The sequence below is a fragment of the Haemaphysalis longicornis genome, unplaced genomic scaffold, assembly GCF_048455015.1.
Source record: "Haemaphysalis longicornis isolate Haplotype H1 unplaced genomic scaffold, Haemaphysalis longicornis Haplotype H1 scaffold_6, whole genome shotgun sequence".
NCBI lineage: Eukaryota > Metazoa > Arthropoda > Arachnida > Ixodida > Ixodidae > Haemaphysalis > Haemaphysalis longicornis.
Genome location: NW_027526407.1, coordinates 212,401,614 through 212,420,538, shown reverse-complemented (window position 1 = coordinate 212,420,538; position 18,925 = coordinate 212,401,614). Strand labels below are relative to the sequence as shown.

The 18,925-nt window shown below is 53.4% G+C and overlaps 2 protein-coding genes across 2 annotated transcripts in view; both read left to right on the top strand.

The window, feature by feature from the left end:
• The window catches only part of LOC144142197 (uncharacterized), a 33,650-nt gene extending 24,589 nt beyond the window's left edge, over positions 1-9,061 (top strand). The window contains exon 4 of the mRNA XM_077673566.1: positions 8,693-9,061. Within this exon, the coding sequence (XP_077529692.1) occupies positions 8,693-9,044 (352 nt within the window). The 3' untranslated portion in view covers positions 9,045-9,061. The remainder of the gene's footprint in view (positions 1-8,692) is intronic.
• Positions 2,979-4,555, top strand: LOC144141708 (uncharacterized). Its single transcript, XM_077673220.1, has one exon. It carries the CDS (start codon positions 3,329-3,331, stop codon positions 4,553-4,555), a length of 1,227 nt encoding a protein of 408 aa, XP_077529346.1. The 5' UTR covers positions 2,979-3,328.
• Positions 9,062-18,925: the final 9,864 nt, after the last annotated feature.

Below are 18,925 nucleotides of genomic sequence, written 5' to 3'. Positions count from 1 at the left end.
TTACACTTTTATTTAGCCTTATCATTTGAAGTACTTTAGGTGACTATTAGTCGTATAGCGCGCGTGCAGTAAGCGTCCCCCAAACTTCAGAATATCTCACGTCTAGCAATTGCATTTCTTGGACGGGAAAGCATTCGCAGATGTGCGGTCGTGCTGCTGACCGCTGTGCTTGTTCACCCAGCGCAAAAAAGTGCTTCCTGCTCCCTAGTTTTGCGCTTTACAGTAAAAGTTTCAGTTGATTTTGTTTTCTTAGTACCAATATTGACTTCGTTGACTCTTCTCCCGCCTTCAAGTGGCCTTAGATTTTCCTACTAGCGTAAAGTCCGTGAAGCGTAGCATGCGCCCTTGTGGAGCGCTTGTGTGAGGCGACCTTGACTCGACTTGGAGCTAGATACAGTGTACAAACTAGCAAAGTAAAGAAACGCACATTCTTTCATTCACAAACGTGTGGTGGCTTAGTTTCAATTGAGCGAGCCAATTGCGACGACCCGTCGTCGGCCGCCGGTCTAAACGCTGTGCCGACTGACTCGATCGGAAGGTCGGCGAACCGTGCAGTAGCGCATCCAATTGCCAGCTTGTCTCCTCATGACGTCACACGAAAACGCCACAAAAAAATGGGCGAGAGTGCAGAGAGGAGGACAGCAGTTTCGAATTGCTTTTTCTACTAAATAAATTCGCGTAAACGCGCTCAGAGTGGTCGAAACATGGCCTATGGACTCCGGACTACAATTTCCGCTAGTAATCCCGCAATGTTTAGAAATCACTTCAGTGTCCCTTTAAGGGCGGTTCTCGCACGTTCGCTCGAGTACAGACGCTTTGGACAGGCTGGTCTTCTTTGGATGCTTACTGCACGCACATTTGCATTGCAGCGCCGCAGCAACCGGTCGGTTCAAACACGTGCGCTCTAGTGCAGCAGATTTGACCACTTCGTTCCACTTTGGAGGCACATCTGCGTTTCAGTTCAACACGGGGGTAAATATGGACGCCAAAAGACTAATAGCACTGCAATGCAATTTGCAGTGTTTATATCCCACTAGACTCATTTCCTCGTGCGAGATATCACGTTTCTGCTGTGGTTGTGCTGTGGGAAAGCTGGGGTGGGGATAGCAATTCTTGTGAACCTAGTGAAAAGGCATTGTACAGGGGCATAAGTCAAGCCGAGAGACCAAGAAGTATTGTCCCCTCATGTGCAGATTGGGTGGTCGATATGGGGCGGAACAATTTCATAAAAAGGTGCATCTTGGCCACTGATGAAGTGAAGGCCAGATGGCATATAGTCACTGGTCCATTCTATGAGTTGATGCGACTAGCAGGAAAATCATTAACTACAGGCCCAAGTTTTCTGAATGAAGATATTTTCAGATATGGCAATGATAATGAGAAACTTTAAATCTATAACATTTTTGTGACCAGCGTTAGACGTCCGTTAGATGGAGAGTCACCAGATGTTCAAAATGTTTGCCCACACAGAATGGGAAGGAGACCGATCGTAAGTTGTCAAACGTGATGGCTTTATGAGGCTTGAGAAGTAAAGTGATATCTGCATGGCGCCACTGGGGCGGTACTGTGCCTTTAGTACAGTGGCGTTTGAACAGCCAAGTGGAGATTTTAAGTGGTCGTCGTTAGGGTTACGAAGTAACTTGTACGTTATTATATCGCGTCCGGCTGCTGTTGCGCGGGTTAGCCATGTGAGTGCTTGCGTGAGTTCCTTCTAAGTAAAATAGCCATCGAGCCTAGGATTGGGGGTGCCGGCGTAGTCCGGGTGCGAGGGAGTTGTCAGAGGTGATGCGGGTCGGAATAACTTGTGGCGGATCTGGGAGAGTAGTTGACCAGGTGGTTGATAGTGGTTGTGGATAAGTAGGGCTATATTTTTCAAAGGGGTGTTTCCCAGCACGTGGTGTAGGATGTGCTAGGATTTATTGGTTGTGAGAGTGCCATTCATTTGGTCACAGAAGTGAAAGGAGTGAAAGGAAAAAAAAACTCTTTCCGTCTTTGGGATCGAACCAAGGTCTCTCGCGTTATGAAGCCAAGCAACAGGTACCGATTCGCGCCGTACAGCCCAAACACAAACGTTGGGCCGAAAGTTACTGCGGAAGTTACTCCGAAGTTACTCCGAAAGTTACTGCGGGTGTTCTAGAAAAGTGGTGCGTTCCTCCAAAGTAGCACATACTTTCTGTGTGGGATGAGCCAACCAAGGAATCCATCACGTGAAAGCTTCGCAATCGTCGTAGTTAGACGGAGGGGTGCATGATTTTTCATTTTCATTTCATTTCATTTCATTTATTCAAGACAATCGTCATTACAAGTTTGTCTTGGGTGGAATGGCTATAGGCACAATTAACGCTTGACGGGGCCACACCTCTTTTCATCAATACCTCTTTTCAATACCTCTTTTCACCTCACGTACAAAGTTTGTTACTGCGTGTTTTACTTTCGTGCTTGCTCGCATCCCTTTTGGCAGTATTTATCTAAATATTCGGTTTCAAACATTCTAGAGCCCTATCGGGGAGACCATTTTAGTTCACTTGTATGCCCTTTTATTTGAGATAAAGCATAAGCTCCACAAAAGTCGGTTGTCCGTTCATTTACGACTGATTACACGCTATCAACATGAGCGCTCAACGATATTGGCGAATGAAAATAACACGTACTGTGAGATAGGGACTACAGCTGATTCATCAATTCCCACTGGCATCGCAGTAGACGTACCACGCGCGCATAACCTTTTTATTCACAAAAGGAGATGCTTCCCCATTTCTACATCACACGGGGAAGCTTAAGCGACTCCATCACTTTTATTTCGTACAAGTAGTACGAATAATAACTAAGCATCTTTTTTCTGAATTATAATAATAGTATGATAGTAACAACCACTCAAAATGTTTGAAAAATATGCAAAATGTCGTGTCTGTGCTAGTAATTTTGCGAAATTGCGACTGTTATCTCTTGGAGTACGGGACAGCATCTCCTTGACACTATTTCAGCTTTGTTTTCTGTTTACTTGTCCAAGTATCTGTCTGCAACGAAGGAAGAATAATGTTACACAAAATGTCAGGACTGCTTCACTGTACGGGCAAATCCTCCCCGCCAGCTGCACGGCCGATGAAGAAGGGAACGAAGCGCTTCTTTCGGGCGGAATCGATGTTGGCTGCACGCTCTCCGGTGAACCACCGCCATTACTGTGAATAAACCCCACTTCGCCTCTTACTCGCCTGCTTATCCCCGTAACAGTCTTGGTGGAGGTGCGGGGTAATCCCAGCGGACAACGGCGTCACTGGATCTTCGTCGAAGCCGTCGCGTAGCTGGCCTCTCGCCCGTCCGAGAAGACATGGCCCCTCCGACTCAAGGCAACTCTTCGGTGACACCGCCCAACGGCTGGCAGCAGCCACGGGAGCCGCGGAAGTTTGAAGGGAAACCCGAAGAAGATGTCGATGAATGGCTCACCCATTACGAACGAGTGAGCAAGTACAACCGCTGGAACGCTGCGGACCGGCTTGCGAACGTCGTTTTCTCCTTGGACAAGACAGCGTTGACGTGGTTTGAAAACCACGAGGAAAAGTTGACCACATGGGACGGATTCGTCGAGGAAATCAGGAAGGCCTTTGGTGATTCGGAAGCGAAAAAGAAGAAAGCCGAGCAGACACTCCTTCAGAGAGCGCAAGTTCCCGGGGAAACATGCACGACCTACATAGAGGAGATACTGAAGTTGTGCCGGGTCGTCGACGCTAGGATGCCGGAGGACGACAGAGTTGGGCATATACTTAAGGGCATTGCGGAAGACGTTTTTAATTTTCTCATCAGTAAGGACAACCTGAACACCATCTCTGACGTAATCCAACACTGTCGCAGGTTTGAAGCGCTCAAGATGCGTCGGATAACGCCAAAGTTTGGTCGACTACCCAACGTCACAACGGTTGCCAGCGTGGACGTCAACTCGTCTGTCGACCTTGCGTCGACCATACGGCAAATAGTCCGTGAAGAGCTGCTCCGACACAGTGACGTTGCCCGTCCCTGGACCCCATCTCACAACAGCGACTTACGGCACGAGGCACCTCCGAGGCACGTGGAATCGTTACGACCATCTGTCAACGTGGCCGACTTCGTTGACGACCGGCGAGGTGACATGTATACTAGCCCGACACGAGATCGCTACTATCAATCACGAGGCCGTTTCCATCGTCCACAGGACGCCTACCACCCGGACGACTATCGGCGTTCAAGCCCTTCCAGTCGCCAATTCCCATCCGGGCGGTTCGACTCTCCTCGCGAGCCACCTGTTTGTTACCGATGTGGGGTCGCCGGTCATATCTCGCGGTTTTGCCGGCGTCGCAGCCCTGGATCAAGCGCGGGCCCGCGGTTTACCTGGCCTAGGGGTAATAATTATAACCCTAACCGTTGGTCGCCACCATTTCCACCCACTGGCAACAACCAGCATCTTAATGGTCCCCGCAACGGCTCTCCCGCCTCCGACAGGAGTTTGACGCCACCGCCCCTACGCCAACGCCAATCCCCGTCGCCTCGGCGGCGCCCCTTGTCACCGCCGCCGGGAAACTAGCCGGCGCGGCCGATGGGAGGGAGGTCGCCGCACAGTCTCTAGGAAACATACCTCTGCCCGTCTTTATGGTCAAGAACAAAGTGGAAGTGTTTATTGATGGTGTACAGACGATGGCTTTAGTTGACACTGGAGCAACAGTTTCCGTTATGAGTAGGGTTTTTAAGGAGCGTATTGGGCCTAAAGTGATGTTCAGCTGGGACCGTGGTGCCATATTTCGAGGTGTTGGGGGCGAGTCATTATGCCCCATCGGTATTTGTGTGGTTGACGTTTTCCTAGCCGGGAAACACTTACAGGCTGAATTTGCAGTGCTTCCGAGGTCCACACATGATGTTATTCTCGGTATCGACTTCCTCCGTGAATGTGGCGCTATGGTGGACTGTGCGACGGGCGAGCTCTCCATAAACAGCATGTTCCATTCAGCACTCGCGGAGGAGCCTTCTCTCTGCGAAGAACGCGTTCTGGTTGTATCCGAAGACACGCTTCTGCCCGCCCGCTCAGCGTCTCTTGTTCCCGTATTGGCCCGCGGTGCTGGTGAGCCTACCTTTTGCGCTATAGCTGAGCCCATTGCATCAAACTGCATCAAGAAAGATGTTTTGTTACCGCATTGTTTGATTTCGGTAAACGGTAGGCGCAGTCTTATATGGGCCGTTAACTGCTCAGCGGCTGGTACTGTTTTGCCGCGGGGAATGAAACTAGCGGCGTTTGAAAAAGATGTGAGAGTATCCCTGGCAGCAGTGACCGAAGAAAATTGTGATTCTGGTGGGAGCTCGGCTACCCTCGACGGACCATTCCTGCAAATGATAAACAAGGGTCTTTCTTCTACCGAGAGGGAGGCACTAGCTCGTGTACTCTGCAGACATGCATCGGTGTTTGACTTCTCGCAAAGAGACGCCAAGATCGACATTCCGTCGTGCCGCTCGCGACACACCATCGATACCGGAACCTCCCGGCCAGTGCGACAGAAGCCTTACCGGGTTTCTCCGAGCGAGAGAAGGATTATTGCCGACCAGGTCAACGAAATGCTGCAAAAGGGTGTTGTGCAGGAATCAGCCAGTCCGTGGGCAGCACCGGTGATTCTTGTAAAGAAGAAGGATGGCTCTTGGCGATTTTGTGTTGACTACAGGCGCCTGAACGCAATCACAAAGAAGGACGTCTACCCACTACCACGAATAGACGACGTCATCGACTGCCTGCACTCTGCTTCGTATTTTTCGTCAGTCGACCTAAGATCTGGTTACTGGCAAATTCCGATGGATCCAGACCACAAAGAGAAAACGGCTTTTGTTACCCCCGACGGACTCTTCGAATTCAACGTCATGCCGTTCGGCCTCTGTAATGCTCCTGCTACATTTGAGAGGTTCATGGACACAATTCTGCGAGGCTTGAAGTGGGAGATTTGCTTGTGCTACCTCGACGATGTGGTAATTTTCGGCCGTACTTTTGAAGAGCATAACACACGCCTTGACACTGTCCTGAACTGCCTAGGAAAGGCCGGTCTTGTGTTGAATTCGAAAAAGTGCCACTTCGGTGAACGCCAAGCACTAGTTTTGGGCCATCTAGTTGACAAACATGGCGTTAGGCCTGACCCGGAGAAGATCGCAGCCGTCAGCCATTTCAAGCCGCCCCAGTCTGTGCGTGACCTTCGAAGTTTCTTGGGGCTATGCTCCTATTTCCGCCGGTTCGTGCCTAAATTTGCAGAGCTGGCTGCTCCTCTGTCCTATCTTTTGCACAAGAATGTGCCTTTCAACTGGACGCCAGAGTGCGAGGACTCATTTTCCCAACTTAAGTTTTTGCTCACTTCTGGCCCGATACTTCGCCACTTCGACCCATTGGCTTCGACGGAAGTGCATACGGATGCCAGCAGCATCGGCCTCGGAGCAGTACTCGTGCAGAGGCATCACGGGGCCCAACATGTCATCGCCTATGCCAGCCGCACACTCAGCAAGTCAGAAAGAAACTATACTGTGACCGAGCAGGAATGTTTGGCGGTTATCTTCGCTGTGCAGAAGTTTCGCCCTTACATTTACGGACGTCCTTTTACGATTGTCACGGATCATCATTCTCTGTGTTGGTTGGTTGGACTACGTGATCCATCCGGGCGACTCGCCCGCTGGTCTCTCAGACTCCAAGAATACGACTTCGTTATATCCTACAAAAGCGGCCGCCGTCACACCGACGCTGATTGCCTTTCCCGGCTACCACTTTCAACGACTGCGTGCGACGCGGACAATTTCGACGACTACCTCGCGCCACTATCTGAGGAATTTCCCAACGTGGAAACCTTTCGACGAGAGCAACAGAACGATCCCAAGCTGGCCCCATTCTTCACCTGCGCTCGTGCATCCGCCCCTTCTAATCGCTTTTCTCTTCGGGACGGCCTGCTTTACAAGGCAAACTACGGAGCATCTGGTGCGCGGTTTCTTTTGGTTGTACCAGAGAGTCTGCGCTCTTGCGTACTGCGCGCTATGCACGATGATTTGATGTCTGGACACCTTGGTTACGCTAGGACATTACACCGCGCCCAAGAGCGCTTTTACTGGCCCAACATGCGGCGCACGACTGAAAAATACGTCGCCACCTGTACAGAATGCCAGCGTCACAAGCGTCCTGCCGCCATACCTGCCGGTCTTCTTCATCCCGTGCAACCACCCACTGCTCCTTTCGAGCAGGTTGGGGTTGACCTTGTAGGCCCACTTCCACGAACGCCTGGCGGCAACCGCTGGATTATCGTCTGTGTTGACCATCTGACGCGTTATGCGGAAACCGCAGCTGTTCCAACTGCTTCAGCAACCTCTGTGTCTGTATTCCTGCTGCATGCCCTTATTCTTCGACACGGCGCCCCTCGTGTGCTTATCAGTGATCGTGGCCGCCAATTTATTGCGGATGTTGTGGAGGAATTACTCCGGCTTTGTACTTCGCAGTTCCGGCATGCTACCCCGTACCATCCACAGACGAACGGATTGGTGGAACGCACGAATCGCACACTCATCAACATGATCTCGATGTACATCTCCTCCGACCATAGAAACTGGGATGAAATACTACCATTCATCACCTACGCTTACAACACCGCCCAGCACGAAACCACCGGCTACAGTCCCTTCTACCTCGTCTACGCCCGGTCAGCTAGGACGCCTATCGACACCATTCTACCATTTTCCTTGCACAACGAGGCATCCATTGCCAAAACCCTTTGCCTGGCTGAAGAATCCCGCCAATTAGCCCGTCTACGTACACTGTCCTCGCAGCGCCGTTCTAAGGACCGATACGACGCTCGCCACCGCAGTATTGCATTTTGTAAAGGTGACCTGGTGTTGCTATGGACACCGCTAAGGAAACGCGGTTTGTGTACGAAGTTTTTGTCCCGTTACACTGGCCCATTTGTTGTTGTGGATCGTGTCAGCGATGTCACCTACGTCATTTCCCGTCTCACTGCGACCGGACGCCGGGCAAGCAAGACTCAGCTTGTACATGTTGCACGCCTTAAAACATACAACCCGCGCGCTGCTGAATGACTCTCCCAGGGGGTTTCGTCTGCGGAGGGGGAAATGTTACACAAAATGTCAGGACTGCTTCACTGTACGGGCAAATCCTCCCCGCCAGCTGCACGGCCGATGAAGAAGGGAACGAAGCGCTTCTTTCGGGCGGAATCGATGTTGGCTGCACGCTCTCCGGTGAACCACCGCCATTACTGTGAATAAACCCCACTTCGCCTCTTACTCGCCTGCTTATCCCCGTAACAGTTATATATTATATAACGTATTATATAGGAGGCGAAACGACCAGATGTGGAAACCAGCGCGGACAACAAAGCTTCGTATCAGCGACGGCGAAGAAAAGGGTAGCGGTACCTGATGGACGAAATGATAGATGGCCCAATTCATTCCGGGGCTGCGCAGTGCAAGGCCGATCGCGGCGCCCGCTGCGCTGTTTCTTTTCCAGCGATAGATACCGCTAGCTTAACCTAGGCCAAGCGCTTCTGACGTTACTTGGCCTCCCTAGGAAGCTTCATTTGCCCTGCTTCCCTGTTCTACTACTCCGTGCTGTTTACGAATTTGAAACTTCTCCCTGCTACAGTGCGCTGGTACCAGTAGATGCTGCTTCCTTTCGTGTGTGTGTGTCGTAATCGTTTCGCAGGACGGCGCTGATGGACCGGATGCTGAAGGAGAAGAACACGATGCTGCGCATCGCCCTGCGCGAGGACAACCAGATCGGCGGCTACGGCCTCATCGGCGATGGCGTGCACGGGGCGGCCATCGTGCGCCACCTCAGCGCCGACTCCATCGAGATCGCCGAGCTGCTGCTGGGCCGCCTCTTCCGGGACTTCCCCTCGGTGGCCTCGCGGGGCGTCTGGGCCGTGGGCTGCATCCAGAGCTACGAGTCGCACAGCTTCTTCAAGAAGTTCAACCTCAAGTCTATCCACGAGATGAAGCTGTTGCGCCGGCGCGGAGTCGACAACGACCTGTCGCGCGTCTATGTCTTTTACTGACCGGCTCGCTCCCCACCTTGTGGCCCCGCCATCGGCAATGGGAAATAAATCTCCCTCGGTCCAGCCCAATCACTGGGGTAGTGGGCACTTTAAACTCTTAAAAGCCAACAGCACTCAAAATTTCCACTTCTTCAAAACCCTATTTCCGTATAGTCTGCTTAAAAAGAAACATGCAAAATGCAACAGCTGAAATACGCGCGTGGACGACGCAAGCGGCCAGCGAAAATCGGCTATTTTGAAACCGAAACCGAGGAGTGCGCGGCCGTCGCAGTGACGCTGCAGCCGTCCAGCGAGCGGCCGGATGGTCGCCAGGCTCGGGAGAAAGTCTGCGCGCAAGCTCTACGCGCGCACGGGAGGCTTTGGCACGGGGCAGCAGAGCTCGACCTGTTCTCCCGCTGCGTGGCGGGCCAGAGGAAGAAGCCCCCGCCGGCTGGAACGTCACGGGCGCGTCAAGGCTGTTTACGCGATCCGCCGCGAGGTCTGCAGAGTCGTCTGCGGCGGAGCTTTTTGAAACGCTTCTGACTGGTTAACGAGGCGCTTCACGGGGCTACCACTTGCGTCCCAGTTGATTTGGGGGTACTTACAACGCATTAGAAATAAATTTGAGTGCAGTTGGCCTTTAAGGAGGCTTTTCCCGGAAGCATTAGTCTTTCATATGCGTTCTTTGAAGCCCAACTCCGAGAAGTCCTATAGAAAACTTTTGTGACGTCCTTTGCCGTGCCTCTGGCTTGCGTGAAAAATGCGCCCGAAATCACACTAAGCTCGCCCGCCCACCCTTAGCCAAGTTCACATTCCGTCCACGAAGCGAATCAGATAAGGGTTTGAAAAAATTAAAGCAGCCCAATAACGGGGCAGAGACAGGAAGACAAAACACAGGCGCCGGTGTGAACTGAAGGAAGGGGATAGTGCATCGATGGTATACACTTGACAAGGAAGATAAAAAAACTGGCTGGCGATTGACTGCCTAAGTGATCACCACAATAACGTTAAATATAAAGCAGCTCGTCTTCTAGCCACTTTCTACGATACATGCGGCTGCGAGCCCCTGTTTGAAGATTGCGCGTGATCGGCAGAAACTTGAACACGCTGTCTCGAGAAATTAGAGGCCGCTGAGATTGAACGGCTGTGTGGGAATCGCATCAGTGTAGCCTCAATTTCACTCACGAAGGAGAGAGACTGCCTTAACAGGACGCGTGCTGATAATGGTTAGTTATGGGGTTGGCTAGGGGGCAACGAGAATGGAGGGGAAAAGCGTGACGAGTGAGCGGCAAAAGGAAGAGGGGAATTTAGGCGGTAGAAGAGTATATCTTTTGTCGACCACATTTGCAGTGAAGTGAGCAGATAAGCGGCTAATTTTCTGGCTTCCCACGCGAAGTGTGCTCGAGACCGCTGTAACAACTACAGTTAGACGCCAGACGCGCGCGCACGCAGTACTTGCACTAATTACTCTACACGCAGCGCCCGTCACAGACGCACTACTTGCGGTACTCGCACTTCCCGTATGCTTTTTAGATGCGACTGCATCTCATTCACTCACCTTGTCCCTGCATCCGGCGTCGTCGGCGTTATCGTCGGCGTCCGCCCCTTCCTCATTCTTCTCGCCGCGCGAGCTGCGCTCTCCGCCGCTGGGGGCGCTGCGAGCGCGCGCAGCGCGCGGACGCATGGCACATCGGCTCCGTCAATTTTTGACAGGAGCCAAGGACCATTCGACCGGACCCTTTCAATACTGCGTCCTCCGGACCCAGCAAGTTACACGGACCACGAAGACATCTCCTTTTGTCAAGGTGGGCCAACTTGACATCAAATTCGAGCAATGGTTCCGCCCCGCCCTGTGGCGCCAACGCATAGCCTCACGGCTAGGCCGACGCCTGGCCACGGAGAAACCACCGCTCCTGTAAACACGGCTGTCTCTCTGTGACGAGATGCCAAGTCAATCCCCCGTGCGGGGGTATGTGCCACGATGTCATGCGCGCTGATGATGAGAAGGCAAGGGGAGTGCGAGAAGGGGGACGAAACGGGGACATCGGCTCGAGCTCGGGGTCGCGCTTGGAATCGCGAAGAAACCCTTTAACGGCGCCCGTGCTACCGCGCCGGGACGTCGACAGCTCTTTTCGGGGCTACGGGGCCATCGCCACAGCGCCGGATACCCGTGTCTGCCGCTGCGCCGGGCATCCGCGCCTTGCGCCGGGTCGCCTGGTCGTCGGACCAACCAGGAGGGGGCCGCAACCGATGCGGGCAGACCACCCGTTGGATCCACCCCCATTACCTGTGCCTGCTGCCGCTTCTACCGTGCCTGGCGCTACTGGACCTCATCGGACGCTGCGCAGCAACGTGAGCACGTTCGGTTGGCATTAGGCGCTGACGCCGCGCCCGACTAAGGTTACTGGACTAGAGCGACTAGGACTGACAAGGACTGCTGTCCTCTTTCCTTTCTCCCAGCCTTATTATCTGGTTTTTTTTCTTTCGTTCCGCGCACCACGTGTCTCACGTTCCGACAATACAACCACCGCATTCTTCATCCATGCCATGTCTCCGACCCTTATGACTTCTGGCACGTGTCTCGGCTAACCCGAACTTCATCACAACTGGCGTCCGCGACAGGACCTTTCAACAACATCTAGAGAGGACGACGAGATTTGCGCCAGAGTTGTTCCGGCGTGAGAAGCGACATGGAGGTTGAAAAGCTTGTAGCAAGTGGAAAGGAGCTAAGACTCCGTGACGCCGAGCTGCGAGAGTGGGTGAAAGCGGAACAAGACCGGTTGAGAGACCAAAGGGCAGCAGAACGTGAGGCTGTGAAGGCAGCAGCAGATCTGGAGCGTGCTAGGCACGAGAACCTGCTGCTTAACCTAAGGCTCCAGGAAGGCGCGCGAAATAATCCGCAAGCTGATGGCTCTGTTGCAGGCGCGGCTCAGACAGAACCAACGATTTCTGCCAGCCCCCACAAGTTCATACATCCGTTCGACGAGCGTAGAGATGACCTTGATGCGTACCTGCTTAGGTTTGAGAGGGTCGCGCGCGCGCAAAAATGGCCGGAGGACAAATGGGCCGTAGGACTCAGCACCTGCCTCACCGGTGACGCCCTCTCCCTGATAGGAAGGATGACACCAGAAGATTCGCTGGACTACCAGAAGGTCAAGCTGGATCTCCTTCAGCGGTTTCGTTTTACCCCTCAAGGGTATAACGACAAGTTCCGCCTGGCCAAAGCTGAAGACGGAGAAACCGGAACCCAGCTTGTTGCCCGCCTGTCTGGATATTTCGACCGGTGGTTGGAGACGTCTGGGGTGCCCAAGACATACGAGGCAGTACGCGACAAGATGATCGCTGAACAATTTCTACGGTGCTGCTCCTCCCAGCTGGCAATCTTCATCAAGGAAAGGGAATGCAACTCCACAAAAGAGATCGCCGAAGCGTGTGACCGCTTCCTTGAAGCTCAGATGGTCGCAAACCTGGGCAAGTTCCGGGACGAAAGGAAAGAGCCCCTTGTCGACACCCCTGCCAAGAGAGGCCCCACATGTTTCATCTGTGGCAAAACCGGACATTGTGCTCCTGACTGCAGGATAGCAGCCCGGGCTGCCCGCTGTGAAAACTGCGGAAAACGGGGGCACAAGACGGACAGCTGCCGGTCCAAATCGCCAAATAACAAACAGGTCTCCGCTTGCACTTTTGCAAAACGCCCTTGCGGAGGAGTGAATACGGACACTGGCGGCAAAGGCAAACGCAAACTGGCCCCCACACATTTAGGGGGTGAAGAGTGCGAGCTCCAAAAAGGAAGCCTGGCAAGCAGCATGCCTGTGGCCACCGGCCAGGTCTACGGGCGGTTGGTTTCTGTTCTACGAGACACCGGCTGCAACACCGTCATCGTGCGTCGGGAACTTATTCCAAACAGTTGCCTCACAGGTCAGGCGTCGACAGTCCTGTTCGTAGACAACACCACGCGGCGCCTTGAGGAGGCATACATTTACGTGGACACGCCGTATTTCACAGGACACGTTCTGGCGAAACGCATGGCCGACCCCCTGTATGATCTGATACTGGGGAACATACCTGGTGTTAGGGATCCAAACAGTCCTAACCCTGCATGGAAGCCACAGCAACCAAGGCATCCAGCAACTCCAGCGGTGCTCGGTGGAGAAGCACATCCTTCTTCGGCCGACGAGAACACCAGCCGTGTCCATCAGAAGGTACAGCGTAACCGGCCGGCAAGTCCCATCATGTTCGACGGGGTTACCAGAAAAGAGATGCGGCAACAGCAGCAGCTGGACAAGACTCTGGCCAACTGCAAAGATGGCAGCGACAGAGTCGTCTTCCGATAAGGAGAACCCCTGCAAGTTTGTTTGTGAAAAGGCGCTGCTGTACCGTCGGTACGCGTTACCATCTGGCCGCTTCAACCAGCAACTTGTTGTTCCACATCCTTTCAGAGGAGCGGTCATGAGGAAGGGCCATGAAGGAGTCCCAGATCATCACCGATTTTTAAAAACAACTAAAACAATCCTCCGGGAGTTCTATTGGCCAACCATTTACGCCGACCTCCGAAGATTTCTGAGGACTTGTCAGCCATGCAAGACGGCAAATCCGAAAATCGAGGTGAGCATTGCTCTTTCGAGGAAGATGCCTACTGTTGGCCTGTGCGTAACGGAAAGTCTGCTGTCAAGCAAAACGACAAGCCTGTAGCGCACCGACAGGCCACGCCGAATAGAAGCATCTTTGCTGTGAGGTCAACCTGTACAACCGTGTTTTGGCGCCTCGGCAGTGTTGTTTTGTCCAGACGATGCTTACTGCCGCTTCACGAAATCTGTTGACTGTGCGAACAGTGTTTCTGTTTTGTTTTCCTGCACCACCTTTTGCCCACTGGTGTCATTTCAAAGTGTGTGCGGCTCCGCCTCAGCAAATTTCTGAAGCAGGGGGTAGTGTGTATAGATGCCAAGTCAATCCCCCGTGCGCGGGTATGCGCCACGATGTCATGCGCTGATGATGAAAAGGCAGGGGGAGTGCGAGAAGGGGGACGAAACGGGGACATCGGCTCGAGCTCGGGGTCGCGCTTGGAATCGCGAAGAAACCTTTTAACGGCGCCCGTGCTACCGCGCCGGGACGTCGACAGCTCTTGCCGGGGCTACGGGGCCATCGCCACAGCGCCGGATACCCGTGTCTGCCGCTGCGCCGGGCATCCGCGCCTTGCGCCGGGTCGCCTGTTCGTCGGACCAACCAGGAGGGGGCCGCAACCTCTTCGGGCAGACCACCCGTTGGATCCACCCCCATTACCTGTGCCTGCTGCCGCTTCTACCGTGCCTGGCGCTACTGGACCTCATCGGACGCTGCGCAGCAACGTGAGCACGTTCGGTTGGCATTAGGCGCTGACGCCGCACCCGACTAAGGTTACTGGACTAGCGCGACTAGGACTGACAAGGATTGCTGTCCTCTTTCCTTTCTCCCAGTCTTATTATTTGGTTTTTTTTCTTTCGTTCCGCGCACCACGTGTCTCACGTTCCGACAATACAACCACCGCATTCTTCATCCATGCCATGTCTCCGACCCTTATGACTTCTGGCACGTGTCTCGGCTAACCCGAACTTCATCACACTCTCCCTCTCAACGCGGCTACGACTCCGAGGAAATGGCATGGTCGACCATCTCGCTCACCGGGGAAGAAGTTTCGGCGGCGGCGGAGCCCCTCCGCAACGAAAATTTGTTCCGGCTCGTGGAGAGACGCTCTCAACGACGGAAAGACAAAATGGCGGCGGCCACTGCCCAAGATGCTCCCGGCAAGCAGCTATCAAAGCAGCAAGCTCCTGCCTCGCGCAGGGAAAAGGAGCCAGCCAAACCAGCATGGAAACCCAAGCCTCTTCCGAAATTTCACCCGGACGACTTTGTGGTTGTCTTAAAGCCACGAAGCGCCGTGGAACTCGGAGCCATTTTCCAACCTGGTGAGCTTGGTCTCTCTCTGCGCACTTACCTCGGCGCGCAGTTAGCTGCAGACTTTAGCTTTGTGCTCTCCCGAGAGCAAAACCTTATTCTCGCAAGCACCCAGAACGCCTACGTGGCCGACCGCATTCTTGGGGACTTCGTTATCAACTTTGCGAAAGGAGATGTGCCCCTCCGTGGCCACCTCAAACAAGGCGACGAAGTTGTTAGCTATGGCGTCGTCTCCATAGTTAATCATGAGACTTCAGAAACACTGAAGGGTAATATCCAGTGGAGGCAGGGTACTATCCTTGATATTCGAAAATTCGGAACGTCCAACAGGGCCCGACTCACCTTCGCCGGGAAGGTGAAGCCACGGACTGTCTCATACAATTCGGATATCATCACTGTCCCACCCTACCTCCGGACCATCCCGGCCTGCGGCTTGTGTGGCACCGTGGGACACAGGGCGGACACATGCCGCAACCCCAACCAAGATCATTGTGGTCTGTGTGGCCTGCACGCGCCTTTTGTGGAGGGGATGCGGGCCCCTCATGAGTGCAACGCAAAGTGCGCGGTGTGTGGTGGCGGCCACGCCACAAACTCAAGAGACTGTGCGCCGAAATACCGCACGCTCACCAAACTGGACGCCCGGAAAGGCAAAAACAAGAACCCAGCGGGGAAGCCGGCGAAACGTCAGCCGGCACACATCACTGGCAGCAGCGGTGACTCACCACGGCGCAGTGACGTCAACTGGACGCGGGCGGCACCCAGCGGGCGTGCCGGAAAGCAAGGAGCAGCGGCACCACCGCCGCCCCCACACGGCGGCCAAGGGAACCCAAGCCGCTCCCAGCAGCAGCAAACCAAAAGGCAAAGCCCTGGTAACTCCTTGGCAGACATAGTCAAGCATGGCAAGGAGGGCAGCATGAGCACGGGTGCCTCCACCTCCACCTCTCCTCCCTCCTCGCCCTCCCGCTCAGCGGCTGACTCTGAGCTCCTCAACCTAGTGGCATCTCTCAAGGCACAAAACGAGATGCTTTTAGCCAAAATTGAAGCTATTGAAAATCAATCTACTCCGCTTCCACAGTCTTCCCCGCATGCAGAAGTCATGGAGAGCGAGGCGGCGGCGCCGGCGACTCTGGAATCTTCCTTTAACGCCCTTGAGACCCGCCTTGAAACCAAATTTGCAGACATGATGAGCGAGTTGGGAAGTCAACTCTTGTCTAAGATCACTAAACAATTTCATGCCCAGGTTAACGCTCAAGTAGCGGAGGCCCTTCCCAACTTGCTTGCCCGGGCTGCGCGCAAAGGTAACCTGAAGGATATATCTGGCCGCCCAAGCAAAATTTTTTCGTCGTTTGATCATTCTAGATGACAAAGAGGACAGTAGCTCCCTTTCTGGGACGGAGGTACAAGCCAGTGAGCTGGCTCCGGAGCTACAGCCCACTCAGTCGTAATTCTCAAAATCGAAAATGGCGGGACAACCTCCATATAGGCAATCCCTAAAATCTAAATTGACCTCCCCCACCCTAATAACCCAATGGAACTGTCGGGGGCTCCGGTCCCGTACTAAGCGGGCCGAACTCCGAATGTACATTTCAACTTTTCAGCAATTGCCCGCCGTGGTATCCCTTCAGGAGCCAGGAAAAGGTGCCAGGTTAACAAATTATACGACGTTCCAACAGGACCCCTCATCTTGTCTGTGCGTTCATAAGAACTATACTGCCACCATGGTCAACCTCGACCTACAACTTGAGTACTCATACGTAATGGTGACTCTCCTCGCCATCCGCAAATCAGATCCACCGTTACATATCCTTAACGTGTACTGTACTCCAAAACTGCGTAATATTTCATTCTCGGACCTCATTAGCTGCGCGCTTAGAGCTGCTGGTAAGGACCCTCTTCTGATTGTGGGTGACTTCAACGCCCCCAGTCGGGTTTGGGGGTATACCATCGTGAAGAGAAGCGTGGGCGCAAACTGTCGGAACTTGCGTCGACGCTGGGCCTCACTCTTCACACCGATCCAGTCCACCCAACTCGGATAGGAAATTTTGTGACACGAGATACGTGTCCAGATTTGACTGTTACCCGCAACATTCAGTATGCAGAGTGGATCAACACCGATGAAAACCTCGGTAGCGATCAATGCATTTTGAACATAACAATCCGAACGAAACCATTGACAAAATCAATATCGCAGGCCCGGCTACCAGATTGGCCGAAATTTAGGCTTAATTACAACAACGCAACACCAATACTCGAGCGAGGCTACGACAAGTGGTCCCAAGACCTGGTTAGTAACCTTCACTCCACTGAAACCAAAATTCAGCTCTCAGAGGCGGTCTGGGACGTGGACAACCACCTCCTCCACATCTGGGAAGCGCGGAATCGCCTTGTTCGTCGATGGCGCCGACAAAAGCGTAACCGTAAACTTAAAGCTCGAATCGCCGAGCTCACCCAGACGGCGGCCGAATATGCGGTCCAACTCGCGGACGCCAACTGGGTGAATAGATGCAATACGGCAGCGCGCCAGATGTCCGGAAAAAATACTTGGCGGCTATTTCGCGCGCTCATAGACCCAACGCAGACCCGCACCGAAACTCAAAAACATCTACAAAGGGCAATTCATAGCTTCCAGGGCAATACAACTCAGCTGGCGCACAAGTTAAGGGACCAATACTTGTGCTCCACACAGGGCACCCGTGGATCGGCGTACTCCTATGCAGGTTCGGAGAACGTTGAGCTGGATCGACCGTTCGAGCTTTTCGAGCTGCGGAAGGCCCTGGCTAAAATGAAACGCGGCACCGCTCCGGGTCGGGACAAAATTACTGTCAAAATGCTAGCTAACCTTCCTGACCCGGCATATGAATCACTATTAGCTTACATCAACTCAGTTTGGTCAGGGGAAGCGCCACTCCCCATAGAATGGAAGACCGCCCTGGTCACATTTATCCCAAAATCTGGCAAAGCCGTGAGCACGGACAGCCTTCGCCCCATTTCTCTCACATCATGTGTGGGCAAACTGATGGAGACCATGCTACGGGATCGGTTGTCGGAGTTCATGGAGAACCAATCTATTTTTGCAGAATCAATGCACGGGTTCCGCCCACACGGATCCGCGCAGGACATTCTGCTTCAACTTAATCGGGACATCCTAGACCCCGTCGAATGCCCCCATAACGACAAGGTCGTACTCGCCTTGGACTTAAAGGGGGCATTTGATAATGTAACTCATGGTTTCTCAAAGTGGGTTCCGCGGAATCTAGGGGTTCCGCAGGCCCCTCCTCAGGGTTCCGCGAGCCACTGATAAATTTTCCCTGGTTCCGCAGTCGCAAAGTATTATATGGTGAACTGAACTTGAGGTGCGATCGATCTAAGGAGCCTCCATTACTCACGCCCGAGTGTCAGTAAGCACATCTCGGCGCATAACAGAAACGCGCGAGCTGCGCAGTAAATCTCGCCAGTAGCTTGTAACCAGCCAGACTCCGAAAACGGGCCACGTGGTTGAACTATTGCACTTGAATCTCGGCCTTATATTACCCCCATGCGCATTTCTCCTGTTTGGAGATAGGCGCCGCTAGCGTATGCATTCGCGTGAAGTCGGCCGCAAAAAAAAAAAAAAAAACGGTACTCTTGCTTGCTTTTGAATTTATTGCACGTTAATGTAGCATGAACGAAAGGAAAAATGGCGGGAAGGGGAGGGGGTTCCTTGGCACCTAACGGAACTTAGCAGGGTTCCCTGGGACCAACATGCTTGAGAACCCCTGATGTAACTCATGAGGCAATTCTAACACACTTATCACAAACCGGATGCGGCTTGAGAGCGTTCGAATACATTCGGCAGTTCTTAACCGATAGACAATCTTACATCCGCAAACAGGATAAGGAACACGGCCCTTTCCCGTTAGGAACTAGAGGCACACTACAAGGTGCAGTGCTGTCTCCTCTATTATTCAACCTGGCCATGATGCACCTGCCGG